Raw genomic sequence first — 18,294 nt, 5'->3', positions numbered from 1 at the left:
GGGCAACTTCTATATAGAATTTGACAATTGCCAAAACTGCTAAAAAGATAGTCTTTTTATAAATCATAGTTTTAAGCTTTGTTGATGACCTTCATTCTTTACTAGAAATTAGTCATTAACATTTTTATGAGTTTGTATTAAAAGCACTCTCAAAATGATAACTTCAAAATACTTCATTTACTCATCTTTCTTGCATTCAAAAAGACAAACAAAAATGCTCATCCTATTCATTGTACCAATCAGAAATATGACTTCTAGCTCTAGGTCCAAAGTAGCAATCTGCACAATACTGAGATTGCCACTTGGTATAAATTGGTACAGTCGTACCAACTTACATCTACTTTAATGCAATATTGCTTTTTAACAGCAGTAAGACTGTATCTTGCTCTCATAGCAAGCATTTAAAGTATCATTGGTATGCACTGTTCTACGACAAAATTGATTGATATTACTGTATAGCAAACAATAAAGCTAAAAGGCCACTCAGTGTGATGACCTACCAGTAGATTGCAAAGTGGGCATTCTCACTAATGCCCTGTTTAACCTGCTTAACTTGCTCATGAGACTCTGAAATCATTTGCTGCATTCCTTTTTCAAATCACAAATGACCATAACATGCTCTCCAGAGGAAAAAAGAAAGAGACCGAACACCACAATGCTTCTGAACAAAGAGAATTCAGATATGCAAAGATCAGTCCTACAAAAAATCCACACACATAAACAACACATCTGTGCAATGCTGCATCAGTCAACACTACAAACTTGATCAAAAGTTAACAAGAGTTATTCATAATGGCTTTATGCCAGTTACAGAAGGACAGACGTTACTAGATAACGCAGTGATATTGCCACGAACTTAAAACTTTCCTGGTAAAAAAGGTTCCTCATCAGAACAATCTCCCAGCAAAGTCAGCTATCTGGATGAGTTAGCAACCATTAAGTTCTCTGAAGCCATTTTGGATCTTGTACTAGTCCACTATTAGAGCATCTTGGTATCAGTGAATGCTGCCTTGAATAGAACTGCAGATTTCAAGATCTGCGGTTAAATGCAACTTCTTCAAACTTCATACTAAAATGAGAGGAAAACCTGTAACTAGAGCAGGAATCATTGTGTTCCATATGTTCTTTCCAAATATTTCCTATTAAGATAGATGTTTTGCCATCTATTTTAAAGTTAGTTTAAAAGAAAAAACAAAAACTGGAATGTTACCACTTTTTAACATTCTATTTTCAAAGCATTACATTAAGAATTTTTTTTAATTGATTCCACATGGATTACATGTTATAACTTAGATATTCAACATATACTTCACATATTGAAAAATAAATTTAGCCAAATTAAAAAAATAAAAGGAAGAGGAAGGTCTAATACTATGCCTCCAAACTTTGACTTGACTCTGTCTTCCCAGTTAGTATAAACAACTGTTTATAATCTAAGCTACATGACTCCTCGTGCATGGGTACAACTAAAGATTAGATTTATTCAATTTAAATCATTTTAGTAAGACAATGGCGAATCATACCAGTCTATAGATTTATCTCTACTGTGAGAGATATCTTTACGTGCAGCCTGTAGGCTGTCCTTGACAGTGTGAAATATTCTGTGTTTTTCCTGGAGCAGCAATTCAAAGCAGGAGTTGCATTATGAAAAAACTAATTAACTAACAAAAAAAAACCCCCAAAACAAACAAACAAACAAACAAAATAAATAAAAAACAAGACAAAATTGAAAGAGTTAAATCCAGGAAAGACAGTCTGGAAGCTTGAGAGACAGTTACAAAATTCCAAGAAACATTTAAAAAGTGCTGAACTAAAAGCAAGGAACATCAAATTAGCAATTATTTGGGCTTTCTGAACAACATTTTTTTCGGTCATAGAAACTCTGCAGTACTCATGAGCTACTAAATGAAAGTTTCAATTTTCCTACCAGTTCACATAATCTGCAGAAATTATTCTGGAGTCTAACAGTCATCAAAGTGTGCTGCAAACGGGCAGGGAAGGCTAACAGACATGTCTTCATAAACTCTTCCTTGACCCAGGAAATTAAACATGGGCAAAGCAAAGTGCTGACTATGGTTCAGAAATTTAATGAACCACATTAAAAAAGAAAACAAGAGGAAAAAACAATTTTATTTTCTAATCTAATTTACAAAACTTTAATGGTAGACACAGTCATTTGAATAGAATGGTACCAAAATATTAGTGTTCAGAATGAACAAAACAGAGAACCTTTGTGCCTCTTTTACCTTACCATGCCTGAACAGCTGCATTCTGCTACACTGAACAAGAAATATACGCTCAGTTCATTACCCAGGATGGGTCCTTGATCACTATCAGTATTGTTAAAAATTTATATTCCAAATGGCTTTTACATGTCTTCTTTGAGCACCAAGTGAGGTGAATGACACGAAAGTCAGCCAGAATCCATTTTATTAATTGATGCAAAGAGATTAGGTCCTAGATATTAAACTTGTACAACCAGACTCTGTCTGTGCCCCACAGTTCTGAGTTCTCTCATTCTATACTGGTAGTACAGCACATAATGGATACTTATGTTTTTGCCATTGCACAGAATACTAGAAAAAGCAAATTACTGTGTTCCTGCTAAAGTGTTCACTGGTTATCTTCAGTGTTATTAACCTCATTTTAAATAAGATAAGAAAATGCTAAATGCTGGAAAGAAACAGCCACGTGCAGACAGCCATTTTTTTTACTTGGATGTTTGTGCTAGATAGATGGTGCTGAATTGCTCTTTGTCAGTATTTAGTTCTCCTTGTAGGCTACATATGAGTGGCAAACACTAGGCTAGACCTACATGGTTAATTTTAAGAGAGAGGACAGGAAAATGCCTCCCGCCTCCCATCTCTGAATTATGAACCATTTTCACAGTTGTGCACAACTTTGAGAAAACATTAGAGCCCTCAGGAAATTGTGTGAACACTCCCTACTTCCGTCATTACTTCATTGTTTTCCTTCTTCCAGGAAAAGGACATTTGAGAATATTTTACCTACTCACACAATTTTGGCTGCTAACTGGAAACTTTGAACTCTTTACAGTGTTGCTCTTGCTGCTTTCTGTCTTGTCTTAAAAGTAATTTCAAAATCTAGACCCTTGAGATATTAACATCAATGATAAGGGCAAACTTTTCCAGCAGTTCAAAATGCATTCTATTTAAGGCTTTTTAGTTTAAAGCTAAGGCAAAGACTGATTTCTGTCTCTCTGCTTAAAGAGCTTTAGAAACGGAGCCAACACTGCAGGCAAATTCAGCAGAAACACTGCAGCTGGAGTTGGCAAATCCTCTAAAATAACATATATCATTTTACAATTAACTTGGTGCTGCCTGTTTTTACAGTACTTAGTAACATCTGACCTTATTAATTCCCATTTTTATTACATATTCATTGACAGTAACTGTCACAACTTCCACTTAAGAACCAGAATTTCTACAGGATTTCTCTTCTGATCAGCAAACCTTGGTGATTGAGGGGTTCATCTAGCAGCTGTCAACCCTCACTTTGATAATACAGGAGGAGAAGTCATAAGAATAAAAGGACAGTAATAGTAATAATGATTAAGCTTTGTAGCCCTGGAAGAAGTGCACTTGCAGAATATGACCTTTCCTTAGCTACTGTCTTTCTTTAGCTATCAGAAGAATTCAAATGCGAGACTAGTCATGTTAATCCCTAACAAAACATTAATAGGAATTTATTCAAACTCATCCAATCAAGAAAGCAATGGTACTCTCTATGTTATTGACAAATTGTGCAGTTTTTCTGATATTTTTCCCCTTTTCCCCTTCACCACAAAGCCTCCTAATTCAAACATTGTCTTTTTATTAACCAACAAAAAAAAAGGGTTTTGAATTTGTCATTAATTAGCTTTTTTTATCTCTGACCACATTACCAATGAGGAAGACCCTAAACATAAATGGATGAAAACTGCCAGGAGGGTGAGGAAGGGTAGAAATTCACTGTCACTTGGGAATTCAGGTTGGGATCTGGGCCACAAATCCTCTTTGATTTTATATAGTGCTTTTAGACCCACCATTAATATCCTTTACTCCTCAAGCCAGGTAAACCCAGGAGAACTGTATAGTATATTTAGCTCCAGAAAAACAAGACTTTCTTGCATCACTAATCCAATACACTTTGCAGCTGAACAACGCAGCTGCAACTCAGCCCATCACAAGGACTTCAAGACATATACTGAAGGTGAAACTCTTATAGTTATGGTGAAACCTCTCACCAGCACCAGTTTGGGGACTACTACCTTTGTTTCTTTGGCTGAAATCATTCTTGGACTAGTTGTTCAAAGGGTCATATCTATATTAAGCCTTGTGTTTTACATACATAGGTCTATTTCTCCTTCTCTTGGGGCCACACAATCAAACTGCTAGTTAAGATGCCTCAAATGTGGAGGAAATCCTCTCCCGTAAAAGAGAAAACCTACATTAAAATCAAGAGGCCTTACCAGTATTTAGTATTTACAGACAAGCACACAGCACAGAATGACAGAATAAAGCAAAAATGACTTAGACTTCAATTTCTTAGAAAGCATTCAAGATAATATTAAGGTACAGGCAAATTTCATTATACTGAGGTGCATCTATCATAGAATTAAGAGGGGCAAATTCTCTATTTTTACTATTTCCCTCTATGTTATTCTGTATTCCTTTGCTTTTTTGTCTCCCAGTAATGGGGAGTAATTCTTTTGCCCCTTGGGGCAAGCCACGGGGAGAGTAAATCTTTTCAGAGAGGATGAACAAATCTGTGAGACATGTGAGAGTAGCCCTGGGGAGAAGGACTTGGTTGATGAAAAAAACAACTTGAGCTGGCGATGTACACTTGCTGAATGGAAAGGCAAAGTTGCGTGAATTCTAAGTGTAACAGCAGTGTGAGGGAGGAAGTTCTCCCCCTGTGCTTTGATCTCGTGAAATCCCATCTGCAGTACTGAAGTACAAGAAGGACATAGAGTTGACCGAGTAGGTCCAAGAGGGCCATGAGGATGATCAGAAGGCTGGAGAATCTCTCCGGTGCAGACAGGCTGAGAGAGTTGGCGTTGTTCAGCCTAGAGAAAAGAAGGCTCCAGGAAGATCTCATTACGGCCTTCCAATACTTAAAGGAAGCTTAAGGTAAAACTGAAGAGGAACTCCTTAATAGGGGAAAAACAGAGCCTCCATGGCAGAGGAGAACTGGATGGTCTTTAAGGTCCTTTCCAACTCGAGTCATTCTATCATTCTGTGTGCACGAAATTTCATAACTTATATCCCTCAGACAAGATGATGCTTTTTAACTGTTGAAGCTTTTGAGAATGTAAGTGAGCCAAAACAAAAAAAAGCAAAACTGAAATAGGAATGAGGAAAGTGTTTGTCTTCACCCAGAAATGGTGACATAAGTCTCTCATTCATTTCATATTGATTCAAAATGTCAGTTATAACAACAATAATAATAGAAATTGAGTTTTTCCACTGATTTCTAACAACAATAATAAAAATGAAGTTGTGGTAAGAGCATCATTCCACTCATCAACACGCAGAAGCAAATCCTAACACGTGAATTACAAACACTCAAACCAGAGACAACTACACTGATAAACTGAAAAAAGGAAACTCTTTCTCTTTTTTAATTACTTGGGGACAATATGCAATATTTTTTATTTTATAAATCATATAAATAGTATAAATTATACAAATACAACTATTTCACAAAATTGTCTTTTTCACATTGAGTACATTTTTCTGATGATATTTATAAATATATTTCCATGAAGTTCGTGATTCCTGCCATTAAAAGTAACAACCCTATACGCTTTGCTAGCAGACATGATTTTTCTGAGAAATCTGAAAGGCCCATCAAAAAAACAACACTGCAAGCACTACCAGAACATGACAGAGGGCTTTGTACTGTAGGTAAGAAAAAGCTTTTATAAAACTTAATTTACCTTGACAAGAAGTCTGTGAAAGAGAAACGAAAGGGATATCCGTATCGTATGATTTTGACCATGTCTAGGACACCAATATACTGCAGTTGAGCGGACACATAAAAATTGTCAAAAGTATCTGGCAGCTTGGAATTATTAGGCTTTATACAATGAATAGAATGTGGTGTGCAGTTCTGTAGCTTCCCGATAATATCTGTAAGTGATTTCTGTGGGGAAAAAAAAAAACAGTTCTCAATCATTATTGTGCAGGAACGGCAACTGCACAAAACATGTGCTCTTCGTAACCCTTTAATATAAGTTCCTCAAAAGATATGTCACAGCCATGTAAGTGGCTTACTCAAGAGCATGGTTTTTCTGCCACTTCAATCTGCAGATACTAATTCTGCCTCTTTTGGTGGCTTTTTTTGTATTTTGTTTGTTTGTTTCTATTATTTCTGTCCAGAAAATGTTTACTAACCCTGAGTTGTATTGCCACAGTGGTTGGGCCCCCTCGTTCCAGTTTCTGAAGAAATGAGGATGTCCCTTTCTTTTTCAACAGCTGTGGGAAAGAAAAGCACACACACAGTATCTTTAACTCAAGATGGGCACTGACAGTTTGCTTTCATTAATACACAATTCACAATATTACGCATTTACACAAACAGCATGTCATTTACAATGATTTGGTTTTCACAAAGAATTGGGGAAGAGGATGAAACCCTCAACTGCCTGTGGAGGTATGACTGACAATAAAATTCTGATTTCAGAAGCAGCTGTATACCACTGTAAAGATAAAATTCCTTTTCTGAATAACTGAGCAAAGCCATATGGTTTGGAATTCTACTGTAGAAGCAGGGCTTGTGCAGGTAGTCTCCCATACAGTCTGCATACTAGTAACACAATTCTGTAACTCTCTGAAAAACTTCCTTATGTCTTTGGCAGATGCTTAAGAGGCTAAACATTAGCAAAGGTGATTAGAAAATGTTGAAGGCAAACCAATAATATGAATATTTTAAAAAAACCTCTCTTCCTTTCCTGCAGAAGTGAATGCAGTTTCACTTTTTTAAAGTAATTTTCACCCATGTTTGCCATAAGTCATCAATAATTTTATATTATGTTAGAATCAATGTTATCCTTCCCATGCATCAGAGCTGGGAGTAGGAAACTAATTTTTTTAATACTGTTCTACTTCCTATCTTTGAGATAAAAATGAAATAAGCAACCTAAAATAGGTACTACTATCTTTTTTCTTAAACTTTTTACAGAAAGGCTGGAAAACTACAGCACTCCAGGATTTGGCCAAGCTCTTAGATTCAAACCTCTGTATCAAGGCCTTTTCACCTTTGACTTTTCTTTTTAATCCCTTTCTTGAGTCCACTTACACCACAAAACTCCCTTTCTATCAGGTCAGCACATTCTGGTCTACTCCTGCAATTTTCTTGTTGCTTTAAAAAAGGTTCTGTTTCCACAGTTTGGCCTTCCAAGGCCAATTTCCATTAAAAATATTGCAGTGTTAGCAATTCTCTACTCACTTTGCTAGATTCTGGAGATCTTTTTTATTTCAGATTGTACTTAATAGGATGCAATAAGATTTTAAAGGCAAAACAGAAAAGTAAAAGCAAGCTGTTTGCTACAGGTTTTCTTGTAAAACAAAACAAAACAAAACAAAACAAACAAACAAAAAAAAACCAAAACAGTAGCATGACTATGATATTTCTCAGTTAATGTTTACAAAACATTTTAAGAATATAACTAAAAGTTATCTCCGTACTCATTCATTTCTCCCAGCAAATTAAGTCACTAGTTCTAGACCATTAGCTGAGTTACTGGAAGAACCAGGAAAAAAGCTTTGGATGCTAAATTTTCTGCCTGCTGTCCTGTTTTCCATACACTTCCCATGGGAAAGAGGCATTTGGTTCAATAGGAGGAACAGGAAAGGAAGGAAACAAAGTAAGAACAAAAAATAAATTTAAATCAGTCTCCTTGGACACCTCTAGGTATGGCTTAAGAGCAAGACTACATTACTGACGCTGTACTTCTCTATTACTCATGAATATACAGCTTTAAGGTAGAAATTATTATACCTCTCATCTGCAGAAATAATATATATATATAAAACCCTGCAATCTCTGTTAAGAAGCCAAAGCCACCTAAAAATCTCTCTTCACCAGCACAATATTTTAAAGCTTTAACCAGAAGACATAGCAAAAGTTTTGCAACAGACAAGCTCTTCAACGAACAGTCAGTGAAGCAAAGTGATCATAAAGAAGAGCAATGAAAAGTCAATGATGAGAAGAGCCTTTTGATAGTGATGTGGATTCATGTGACTCAGCTAATGCTATATGAACTGCGAAGTTCACTGATTCTTCCAAAGGAAGGGAGGGTAAAGCAACATCATGTGTTAGGAAAAGATCACAGAAAAACAAGGGGGCAAAAGCTGACGTCAGCAAAAGAGAGTTGTGAGAGTATCAATGAATTTTTTTTTTTTTTAATGTGAAAAGGAAACACAGCCTTCACACATCATGGAGACTCAAGACCTCTACTCGCACAAGTCCTTATGTGCTCCAGAATTATGACCAGCTTTTGGTCTAGCAGCTTTCATGCCTATTTTGGGATGGATTCACTGTTCTCTTGGATCCTACTACAATAGAATGGTGAGTTCAAAGAGGTAGCCTACCCTTCCCTGTGACAATGTGTTCCAAATAATGAAAAAGTCACCTGTTAGACCCAAGAGGTCTAAAAGTAGGTAAATACATGGCCATCTACAGAGAAATCTGTAATTACGTAGCCTAGCAAATAGCTAGGATGGCAGATGAGAAGCAGAAAGGACAGGGAAATCATAACAAACTCCTACGTGACCTCTGGACCTGGATGTAACCTTCTCGTCCCTGGATACTGAGGAGTCTAGAATACCCATACACAGCAGCATGAATACCTTCCATTTTGTATTTCTTAACAAATTATAACACACATTATACAATGTATCATATGTATCTGTCTCAGATTTCAGCTATAAAAGGAATGACATCCTCTGGTTGATAATTCTTTCCTTAATGCCCCTCTTCCTTTTTCTTCCTCTCTTTTTCTTTATTTTCTTTTTTTCCTTTGTTGCCTTTTCCCTCAGGATAAAATCCAATAAAAATACAATGGTTATGATTTTCCAAAATGTAATCATCTCAATTCTAAGCTGATGAAAAAATGCCCATTACATTGCATTTTCAATTACAATAACAATAATAACAACAAAACAATAACATCATTTTAGCTTATCACAGTGGATTTTCAAGGCTATGCTGGTAAAGGGAAGAAATTATGTGAGACAGCACAGTTATAGATGTGGACTTGATCCACAAAATAAATTAAGCACTTACCTACTTCCAGCTCCTTCATCAGGTGTCTGTTGCAAAAAAGCAGTAGTGTTGGCACTGGAACAGCTTAGGTATATTAAGGTCTGCTTCAGTCATCCAGGACAGCACACTACCTTGCTCAAATTAGGCCAAATTAGTACCTACAAACTAAGTAGTGTACTGTCTCACTTGCACAGCTCATCTCAAAACCTACCTTCAGGAAATCAAGCAATCCTTGCCTCTGTGGGCAGATGAAAGATGAAAGTCTTAACCACCTTCCACCTAACACCCAATAGTTTAAAGCATTCTCACTGAATATGGAAGATCTGACTTAATTTATTGTGCTTCCCAAAGGAATTTGAATACCATATCTCTCTGAAGAGAGTAACTCCTGGTTAAAAGCTATTTTAGACTGGTGAAAAGTTTCATAGTTTCAGAGGTCCCAGCTGTGTGGTGTTTCCTCTCGGCTTCATTAGGCTTCTAACTTAGGCATACCTTTCATGCTTCCTTCCATGTATGGGACTAGGATCTTTTTCAAAAGCTTAGGAAACTTCCTTTAGGAAGCTGTTACTATAGCAGAAAGGCACCTAAATGCACCTTGTGATGCCTCAGCTGTTTGCTAAATATATCCTTGAACCAACACCATTCACTTCAACTTCTGTTTTTCCACTGAGATTACTGACAAGAACAGTAGACAAGAATTATGGTACTATCAGCAGTAAACCGATGAGGAAACTCCCATCGTTATCTTGTGGAAGTGCTTGAATAAAGCCCTCTAAAAGACACATGAGCACAAGCTCCTTAATCCCATGGTAGAATCAATTTTTGTGCAGCTGTAAGCCAAAAATAAAGTTTCAGGATTGAAGAAGCCTGGCAAGGCAGCTGGTGCACTGAGAGAACTACTTGCTTCTTTTCTAGAAGGGGGAATTCCAAAGCTCTATCAAGAACTGACTCTGCAAACCACGTGATTTCTCCTCAAAAGAGATGTCCCATGTGACATAAACTACATTTTGAAACCCTAACAAGGTTTTTGTTTGTTCGTTTTTGTTTGTTTTGTTACGCTTTTTAACTTTTGGGGCTGACTTAGCTAGCAGAAAAAGAGGCAAGTTCAGAAACATACAAGTCTGATTTATTTTCAAATCATCTGAAACACATATAGGGCACTACATAAAATATTTAAAAAAAAATGTATAGAGTTGATCTTCGTACAAAACCACAGAGGAGTCAGAAAGTCCTACCTTGCTGAGCTCCACGTATTTCTTCGTTTCTCCACTTGCACAGGCTACTGATGTTTTTTTATTCAGCAGAGCTGCTTTGCATCCTTTGAACTTAAGGGAATGATATGGAGGAATAAGTGATCCAGTCTGTGTCAGTTTGGACTGGAACAACTGATTGATGACTACATTTTCACTGGCTAGGAAGAAAGAAAAAATTAATGCATGAAAATAAAATACAGTTTAAAAAGTATATACATGAAGGAAGGAAAAAGATGCATATGCTAACAGACAGTTAAATAAGTAAATATAAAACAAATGAACATCCCAAAAAACTATTATTTTATGCACTGACAGTTACCAAAGAGCACTTAATATCTAAGAATGTCAGTCATTGGTAACATTATTTTTAAAACTATTTACGTCCTACTCTGAACAAAACAGGACAGAAGACAAAACCTTTTAGGCTATGATCTGTCCAAATTAATTACTTACTTATGTTATAATCACATTTGTCTTTTGTTCCATTACTGACTACTAATATATCTATCTATTAAAGCACTGTAAAAGTAATGTAAGTGATGCATGATGATGATTTATCTAACAAGTAACATTTAGAAATGATTAAGGCACTTGACAGCAGTCAATTTTGAACAGTCATAGCACCAAAGGAAAACAATTATATAAAATATAACGTAGGAATGGATTAAAAAAAAAAGGCTAGGTGAAGGACAGAACTATAGCAAGTTAAGTTCATGTTTCTTCACATCAAAATCACACCTAAAATATTAAAAAAAAATAATGCCATACATATTTTTGATGCAGTGTGATAATTAGAGAACAAATTACTCTCAAGATATGTTTTTAAACTAAAACTGTGAATCTTAAGACAGATAGGGTACTTTATAATAATTCCAGTTAATGGATAAATGTAATTAAGTTCATTAAAAATGTCATTAAGTTTAGCATAACAAGTAGAAATCTTCAGTTTGTTCTTTAATAGCTGAGTAAAAATATATTTACTAGATGATTAAATATAGTAGGTTTGTTTCTTCTTTTCTGTGGAGGTTATTACTGCTGACTTAACACTAATAATAAAGTTACGAGAAAGATACTAAAGCAGATACTTGAATAAATTTTGGCACAATGGTGGGCGCAGTCCATTTTTTAAATATGGACAAATGTAATAGGTAACATTAAGAAAGAAATTAAAATTATGCCCTTCAAATTAGAAGAGATAAAACCTACATTAATAGTATCTCCTGGTTCATCTACAGGACATGTATGTTCCACATTCGAACATATATATGAAAATGACTTCAATGTTGTTAGTGTATTTAAAGGTTTTTAGCTGAGTAAGGAAACTACATTCAATGAAAAGCAAAAGAAGAAAGCACTTAAGCTATACATCTACATAACTTATGAAATTGACACGAAAGGAAAAACATCACTGACAATCAATAGTTTTAAGTTCCAAAAGCCTAAGTCACTTAAAACAGAAGTAATGTAGCCCTTAAGTCACTTAGATCCTTTTAAATATTCTGCCTTCAGAATTTTTCCATTAATTATATTTATTATTTGACTTGTTAATTATATATACTCACTCTCAGCAAATCAAATATTTTATATGCAATCCAATTCTCCATTCCTCCCTTTTAACAGCTGCATAGATTATTACACAAAATAGCAATGACGATGCAAAAGGAAACTGAGAGAATGGAAGAACGCTCTCTTGTAGAATACACTGGAAAATGATGATAAAACTTTTTGTGCTATTTGGTAGATTATCATGTAAATTCCAATAGTGAGAAGAGGAATGTATTTTAAACTATAATCAATAGGATTATATTCAAGATTAATTCTTTCATTGCTTTTCTAATCCTTCATGTATGCTATTTGCCTTTAAAAAGCATCAATTATTTTACTAGAGAGTTGAGCTTCACAGTAACAGCAGGGCTGATTTGGAAGACAAATATTGCTTCCAAAAGATCTCTACTTCTATTGAAAGAAATACAAATATGTAAGATATTAAGTGAAAGACTGTACTAGTTGGAACAAAGATAAATAACACCTCAGGGTGTACTGACATTTCTCTGAGGAAAATGTTTTTCTTCACAGAAAGAGTAAACGAATTAGGTTTTTAATTATCCAATTAAGAATCATTAATTAATAAATGGAGATGCATTATTATTAGGCATAATTATACAATATGCACATGGAAAGGTATTTAATTTTGAATTTCAATGAACATTTGTATCTGTTCACTGGAAAACAAGAATGCCCACATGATGCTGCTTTTAAAAACCATACTCAAGCAGTGGAGATGAGGATGAATTTTTTTTTTACTGGAAATAAAAATATGTATGTACTATATTAAAAAATGAAAATCAAAGTCCAGTTGTAACAACAGCAACTACAAAACCATTTACTTACTTTTCATTACAAATATGAGATTTTGTGAAAGGGAATCTTTATTTTTTTCTACTGCACCAGCAATTTCGTAAGTAACCTATAATAAAATATTGTGACATCATTAGTAATGCTCACCGCACCTATTAAAAATATCACAGCAGTAGAGATGAAGCTGTGGGTTTCTTTCCACTCAACAGTTAAAGACTGGCACCAGGTAATGTCTTTCAATCCTTTCTTAATAACAATACTAACCAGAAGAACTGGTTGCTGAACATTGTGTCTCAGTGAGTATATAGAAATTTCATCAGACTGATTCCAACACACTTTCACAATGCAAGGCCAAATCAGAACTGTATAGAAGACAGTAACATAAACATTGCTTTTCCTGTAGGATGAGGGCATCAGTCTTAGACCACCATGTTTTGTTCATGCTGACCACAACAGACACTCATGGAGTAATCTGAATCCTGGTTCACACTTACAACAAGCTCCACTCATTTGTACTGCTTTTGGATGCAAGTTCATTCTTCAGGTTATGTAAAAATTCCATTTACCCTTCTAACAGCTATGTATCTAAGGACTGTGGAAGACATCAGCTGACTGATGTCATAATTTCAAGAACATAATTTCAAGAACTGCTGGAGTGTTTGTCCATCTGTCATCTGAATGCAGATAAAATAATGTATGTGGGTACTCCAAAGTGAACAAAACCCAATGCTCCAGCCAGGCTTCCTGAAGGTACATACAAAATAATTAAGTATGTCCAAATGCCTGTTTTAATATTGAGCCTACCTCAGCTGCTACTATACAGAAAAGCAGCACTGAGACCAAAATGCAGTCACTGAGCCTGAAATGCCAGTTAAAACCTTTGCATCATGATTATCAGGTTGCTTTGCCTTCATCTTTCCAAATTTAAACTTACTTCACTTAAAATATCAATATTCTACAACACACAATGATTAAAATAATATAGTGAAACAGAATTTTCATATCAATAATTCGTGATTGTTTCACATCTCGGCTAGTAGGGCAACCAATATTAAATGGATTTGGGGCACAACTTTAAAAATTAGCTGTGCTACCTATGTTCTGTTTCGAAAACTAGTCTAAATACAAATGATGGGATTTATCTCACCTTATGTAAGTGTGGGTGAGTACAACTCAGGCATACATGACTTCTGTATATATGCAGGAAAAAGATATTGTATACCATGACTCATCTGTCCTATCTTTCAGTGAGATGCATTCCATCATAGCTAGCTCTTATTCCCAACCACTATGAGAGTAGATTAGATGGCCAGCTCCAATATGCAAGACTCCAGCTGCAGCTGAGGACACTTTGCTAGATGAAGCAGACACACAGAGTCTAATGGCTATAATACTTCAGTAGACCTAAAATTCCACCAGCAAACCATGATGATGCCCAACCTTTATCTGACTGATCTGTAGAAGAGAAGCAAAGATTGGACTTGCTAGACTTCAAGTTCAGCACCAAGAGAAAGTTAAGTGACTAAATCAAACAGTTCCTTGAACAGGAAATGCTCTAGAACTAGTTAACAAGTATCTAATTCCACCTAGACTTGTACTCACTTAACTTGGCATTGTAGATGTCTATGGCCACCCAGAACTGCTGCCCACAACTATTTCTTAATTCCACTCTTTCAAGTAAACCAACTTTGTGTCATTTTTTCCTGTTGTTTTTCTTTATTTATTTACTTAATGTGGTTGACAATTGTGTTTAATAATACTATAGTTGCTACTCTTCAGAAAACAAGACAGAAATACCCAATTCACAGCAGAGATTCAAGGCAACCCAGCTACAAAACTTAGAGCTTCTTTAAGGCCTGCTACCATACTGAGAACAAAAATCAGCCCAAGTGACAGACAAATGCACACTCTGCCAGTTTTGCTAAACCTACACAGTGAATTTCAGTATCTCTGCTTCATTTCTTTCTGCTGACTGAGGTGGGAACTTACATTTCTTAAATCACAAGGCAATTGTGTTAGCTTGGGAGGACAAGCTGTTCAGCACTGAGAGAAACTGCTTTTCCCCTTTATGTTGAGACATGGCATAATAATAATTAAAGCACTAATGTTTTTCTGGATATTCTGTTAATTTAGAATTCTGTGCTGTATGCACACACAGCTTTAACTTAGGGAAGGTTTTCCTTCTCATCCTCCAAACTCTAACATCACCCTGATCCTGGAGCTTGGTATACTTATTTGTGTCCCCTCAGGTTCAGGCTAAGACAGTAGCTAAACTAGCGCTTCCTGTTTCTCAGAGGAAAGCTCTCACCGTTAGACTACTACATGAAGAAAAAGTACTACTTAGTAACTTTCTGAATGAAAGGGAAATTTCACAGAAAGCTTATTTCTGAAAAATAGATTAGTGTTTGGTACCTTTTCATGAGGATGGCAGAAGAACAGCTAGTTAATTCACATGGTTTAGAAACAAATCCTGGCTTGCACAATACTAGAATCCAAAGAGAATTTTAAAAAACATATTGACTGTAGTATCGCCAGGATTAGGCAGATACTTAATGGAAACTTCTTAAAATAGTTAGTTTTTCTTTACCTTGGGACCATGTTTTTACCTAAAATCTGTTTTAAATTTCTTACTGAATCTATGTACCTTAGGTATTTGAGGAATTTTTATCCCTGTGTATTTAATCAAGCTGTAAAGTTATAATAAAGATAAGTAACACTAATCAGTTCATTAATTTTCTTTTCCATTGGGTCATTTGACAATTATGTAATGGTATCTTACTCATGAAAAAGATTATATGACTTATTACGTGTATAATCTGTTATACTTAGCAATTGTCAGATGATGTAATTAGTATGGCATCTGCCATAGAAAAGGTATAACAATAGACTACATTAATTTCCGTGACAGTTGCAATAATATATAATAATTTAATTGCATCTCATAAGAACATACAACACAGTAAACTATTAGAATAATTTAAGTACACTATTAAATGTTTTCAGTGTAGTTAAGTAAATGTTCTACCATATTGGTCCATAAAAGATAATTAACAGAACTTATTTGACAAATTCATAATGCCAGTTCCTAACCGACTGTCTTAGGCTTTGACTAAATTAGAAAAAGAGAATTACTATTGATGAGAAGAGTAGGTAAGTATAGCAGGGGGAGATAATACATTATGATTATATGTCTACATTGAAATGGAGAAGGTATACTACTGGTAGTAGTATAATACATTACCAGCTTCTAGAACTATATTCATAAGACATCTCTCATAACATATAAAATGCATAAATGTTAACAGGATTGCCTTTTACGAAGACATTGCTAACTCTCTGACACTTTTCCCACAGTAAATTGGTAAATTAATTCACTGCCTAAGGACATGAAAAGTGATTCAATGAAAAGGCACTCTAAAGTTCAGTATTTGTTAGTTCCACAAAAGAGAAAAAGAAGGCCTCTCCACAATGTCTATTTTGTTAGTATTATACCGGCCCCCTCAGAGACACCAGTCTGCACTGGTACTCTGCCTAACGCATGGATATTTCCCCTGCTTTTTTCCCACTGGTTTTCTAAAGTAAACTTAGCCAAAACTCTGTACTAATTAGCACTCAAGCCCAGTGTAAAGCTATTTTGAGGAGAAAAATCCCAAATAAATGTTATATGATTCAGGTAGGAATTGCGCACTAGCTTAGCTCAGGGTTCTGGTATTATGAAACATACCCCTTATTCCCACTTCCATTTATTGTAACTGTTTGTTCTGTCTTGCTCTATACAATGAACATTTCAGAGTAGACCAAAGGTAACCAAAGGTAACAAGATCTTTAGATAATATCTGAACCAGTTGTTTTTATTATAAACAGTGCACAGTTCCACGCAGTTTTTTGTTTCAGTAAAACATTAAAAAAAGAAAGGGATTGGATTTGCTTCCCTACTTAAGATCAGAAAGGAAGAGAGCTTAACCTAAACACACTGGTAGTGAGGCAGGCCAAAAAATCATTTAGTCCTGGACATTCAGGGGAAAATACTGAATAACACTTCCACTTCACCTCCCATAAGTTCCCCTCTGCCCATTATGGAACTCTGGCTCTGTAAGATGTATCTCATCTTTGGGTTATTACCTCTTGACAGATGTTTCCTCTCTGAGACTCTATTTCTAGAGGTCATTAATATTTTTGGCATCCCCAACACTCTGTGTAAAGGAGTTTCACTGGTTACTTGCTATGCAAAAAAAAAATCATTTCATTCTGCTTGTTTCAAACCTGTTTTCTGGTAATTTAAATCAGCATGCCTGGTTTTAATGTCATGAGAAAAAGCAGATATGAATAAGAAATAAAAACCCAACAGCCAGAAGACAGAAGGCCTACACATCAAATGTCCACAGAGAACTGCACAGCCCTTTTATCATCTAACATACTCTCACCTCTTCACTTTGTTAATTATCCTCATGCCACGCAATTTTATATCTTCTCTGAGAAATCTGACTTCTGAGATGAAGTATCCCCAGTTGTATCACCTGACTTTGACAACAGATTTTATTTAAGTTTACTGCATTTCCCAAAATACTTTATCAATAGGGTCACCTTTACACATATTTTTCATCAATTCCTTCAATTATTTTTTGCTTTCATATCTTGTGATAGGTCAGAAGTATTAAAGGTTAATGGAAGATTTTAAAAGCTAGAAAAATGCTACCTAGAATGTTATGCTCATTTAGCTGCATCAACAATTAAAAAGGAAACTATTTCTATTTTAATAATGAAACTCATAGTTTTTTTTATGAATCACTGTAAGGTAATCAGTATATATAAACATTCTTGAGAATATGTTAAAGGTCTATTTCAGTGAATAGAAGGGTCATCTGTAGTTGCTACTTTTCTGACAGTACTTAAATGCTAGTGATAGTATTTAAGAACTTGAATATACCATTTTTCTGAGGATCACTGGGCTTCTCATCCTTCCAAAACAAGTCTTATTAAGCAATGAGTAAATACTTTTTAAACATTCTGTAAAATCTTACTCTAACATTCAGATAAAAATAGTGTAATATTAAAACCAGAAGATATTTAGAAACAAAAGGGGAGGGATTATAGAGATGTTCTATTATTTTTTCCTTAAGGCAAGCCTGTAGATGAGTGTCCAAAATCAAGTCTACTTAAGGAAAGAAAGAGAGAAAGAAAGAGAGAAAGAAAGAAGGAAAGAAAGAAGGAAAGAAGGAAAGAAGGAGAGAAAGAGAGAAAGAGAGAGAAAAAGAAGGCAAGAAGGAAAGAAAGAAAGGGAAGGAAGGAAGGAAGGAAGGAAGGAAGGAAGGAAAGAAAGGGAAGGAAGGAAGGAAGGAAAGAAAGGGAAGGAAGGAAGGAAGGAAAGAAAGGGAAGGAAGGAAGGAAGGAAAGAAAGGGAAGGAAGGAAGGA

The 18,294-nt window shown here is 35.3% G+C and overlaps 1 protein-coding gene across 3 annotated transcripts in view; it reads right to left on the bottom strand.

Moving 5' to 3' along the window:
• The window catches only part of MYO16 (myosin XVI), a 363,109-nt gene that overhangs the window by 73,725 nt on the left and 271,090 nt on the right, over window positions 1-18,294 (bottom strand). For all 3 annotated transcript variants that reach the window (XM_021415119.1, XM_021415129.1, XM_021415137.1), the window contains 4 exons: window positions 12,915-12,990; window positions 10,506-10,681; window positions 6,399-6,479; window positions 5,942-6,147 (listed from right to left, as the gene is read on the bottom strand). In XM_021415119.1, the coding sequence (XP_021270794.1) occupies window positions 5,942-6,147; window positions 6,399-6,479; window positions 10,506-10,681; window positions 12,915-12,990 (539 nt within the window). The remainder of the gene's footprint in view (window positions 1-5,941; window positions 6,148-6,398; window positions 6,480-10,505; window positions 10,682-12,914; window positions 12,991-18,294) is intronic.

Source organism: Numida meleagris, chromosome 1 (assembly GCF_002078875.1).
Source record: "Numida meleagris isolate 19003 breed g44 Domestic line chromosome 1, NumMel1.0, whole genome shotgun sequence".
NCBI classification, from domain to species: domain Eukaryota; kingdom Metazoa; phylum Chordata; class Aves; order Galliformes; family Numididae; genus Numida; species Numida meleagris.
This window is presented reverse-complemented; position numbering and strand designations above follow the sequence as displayed.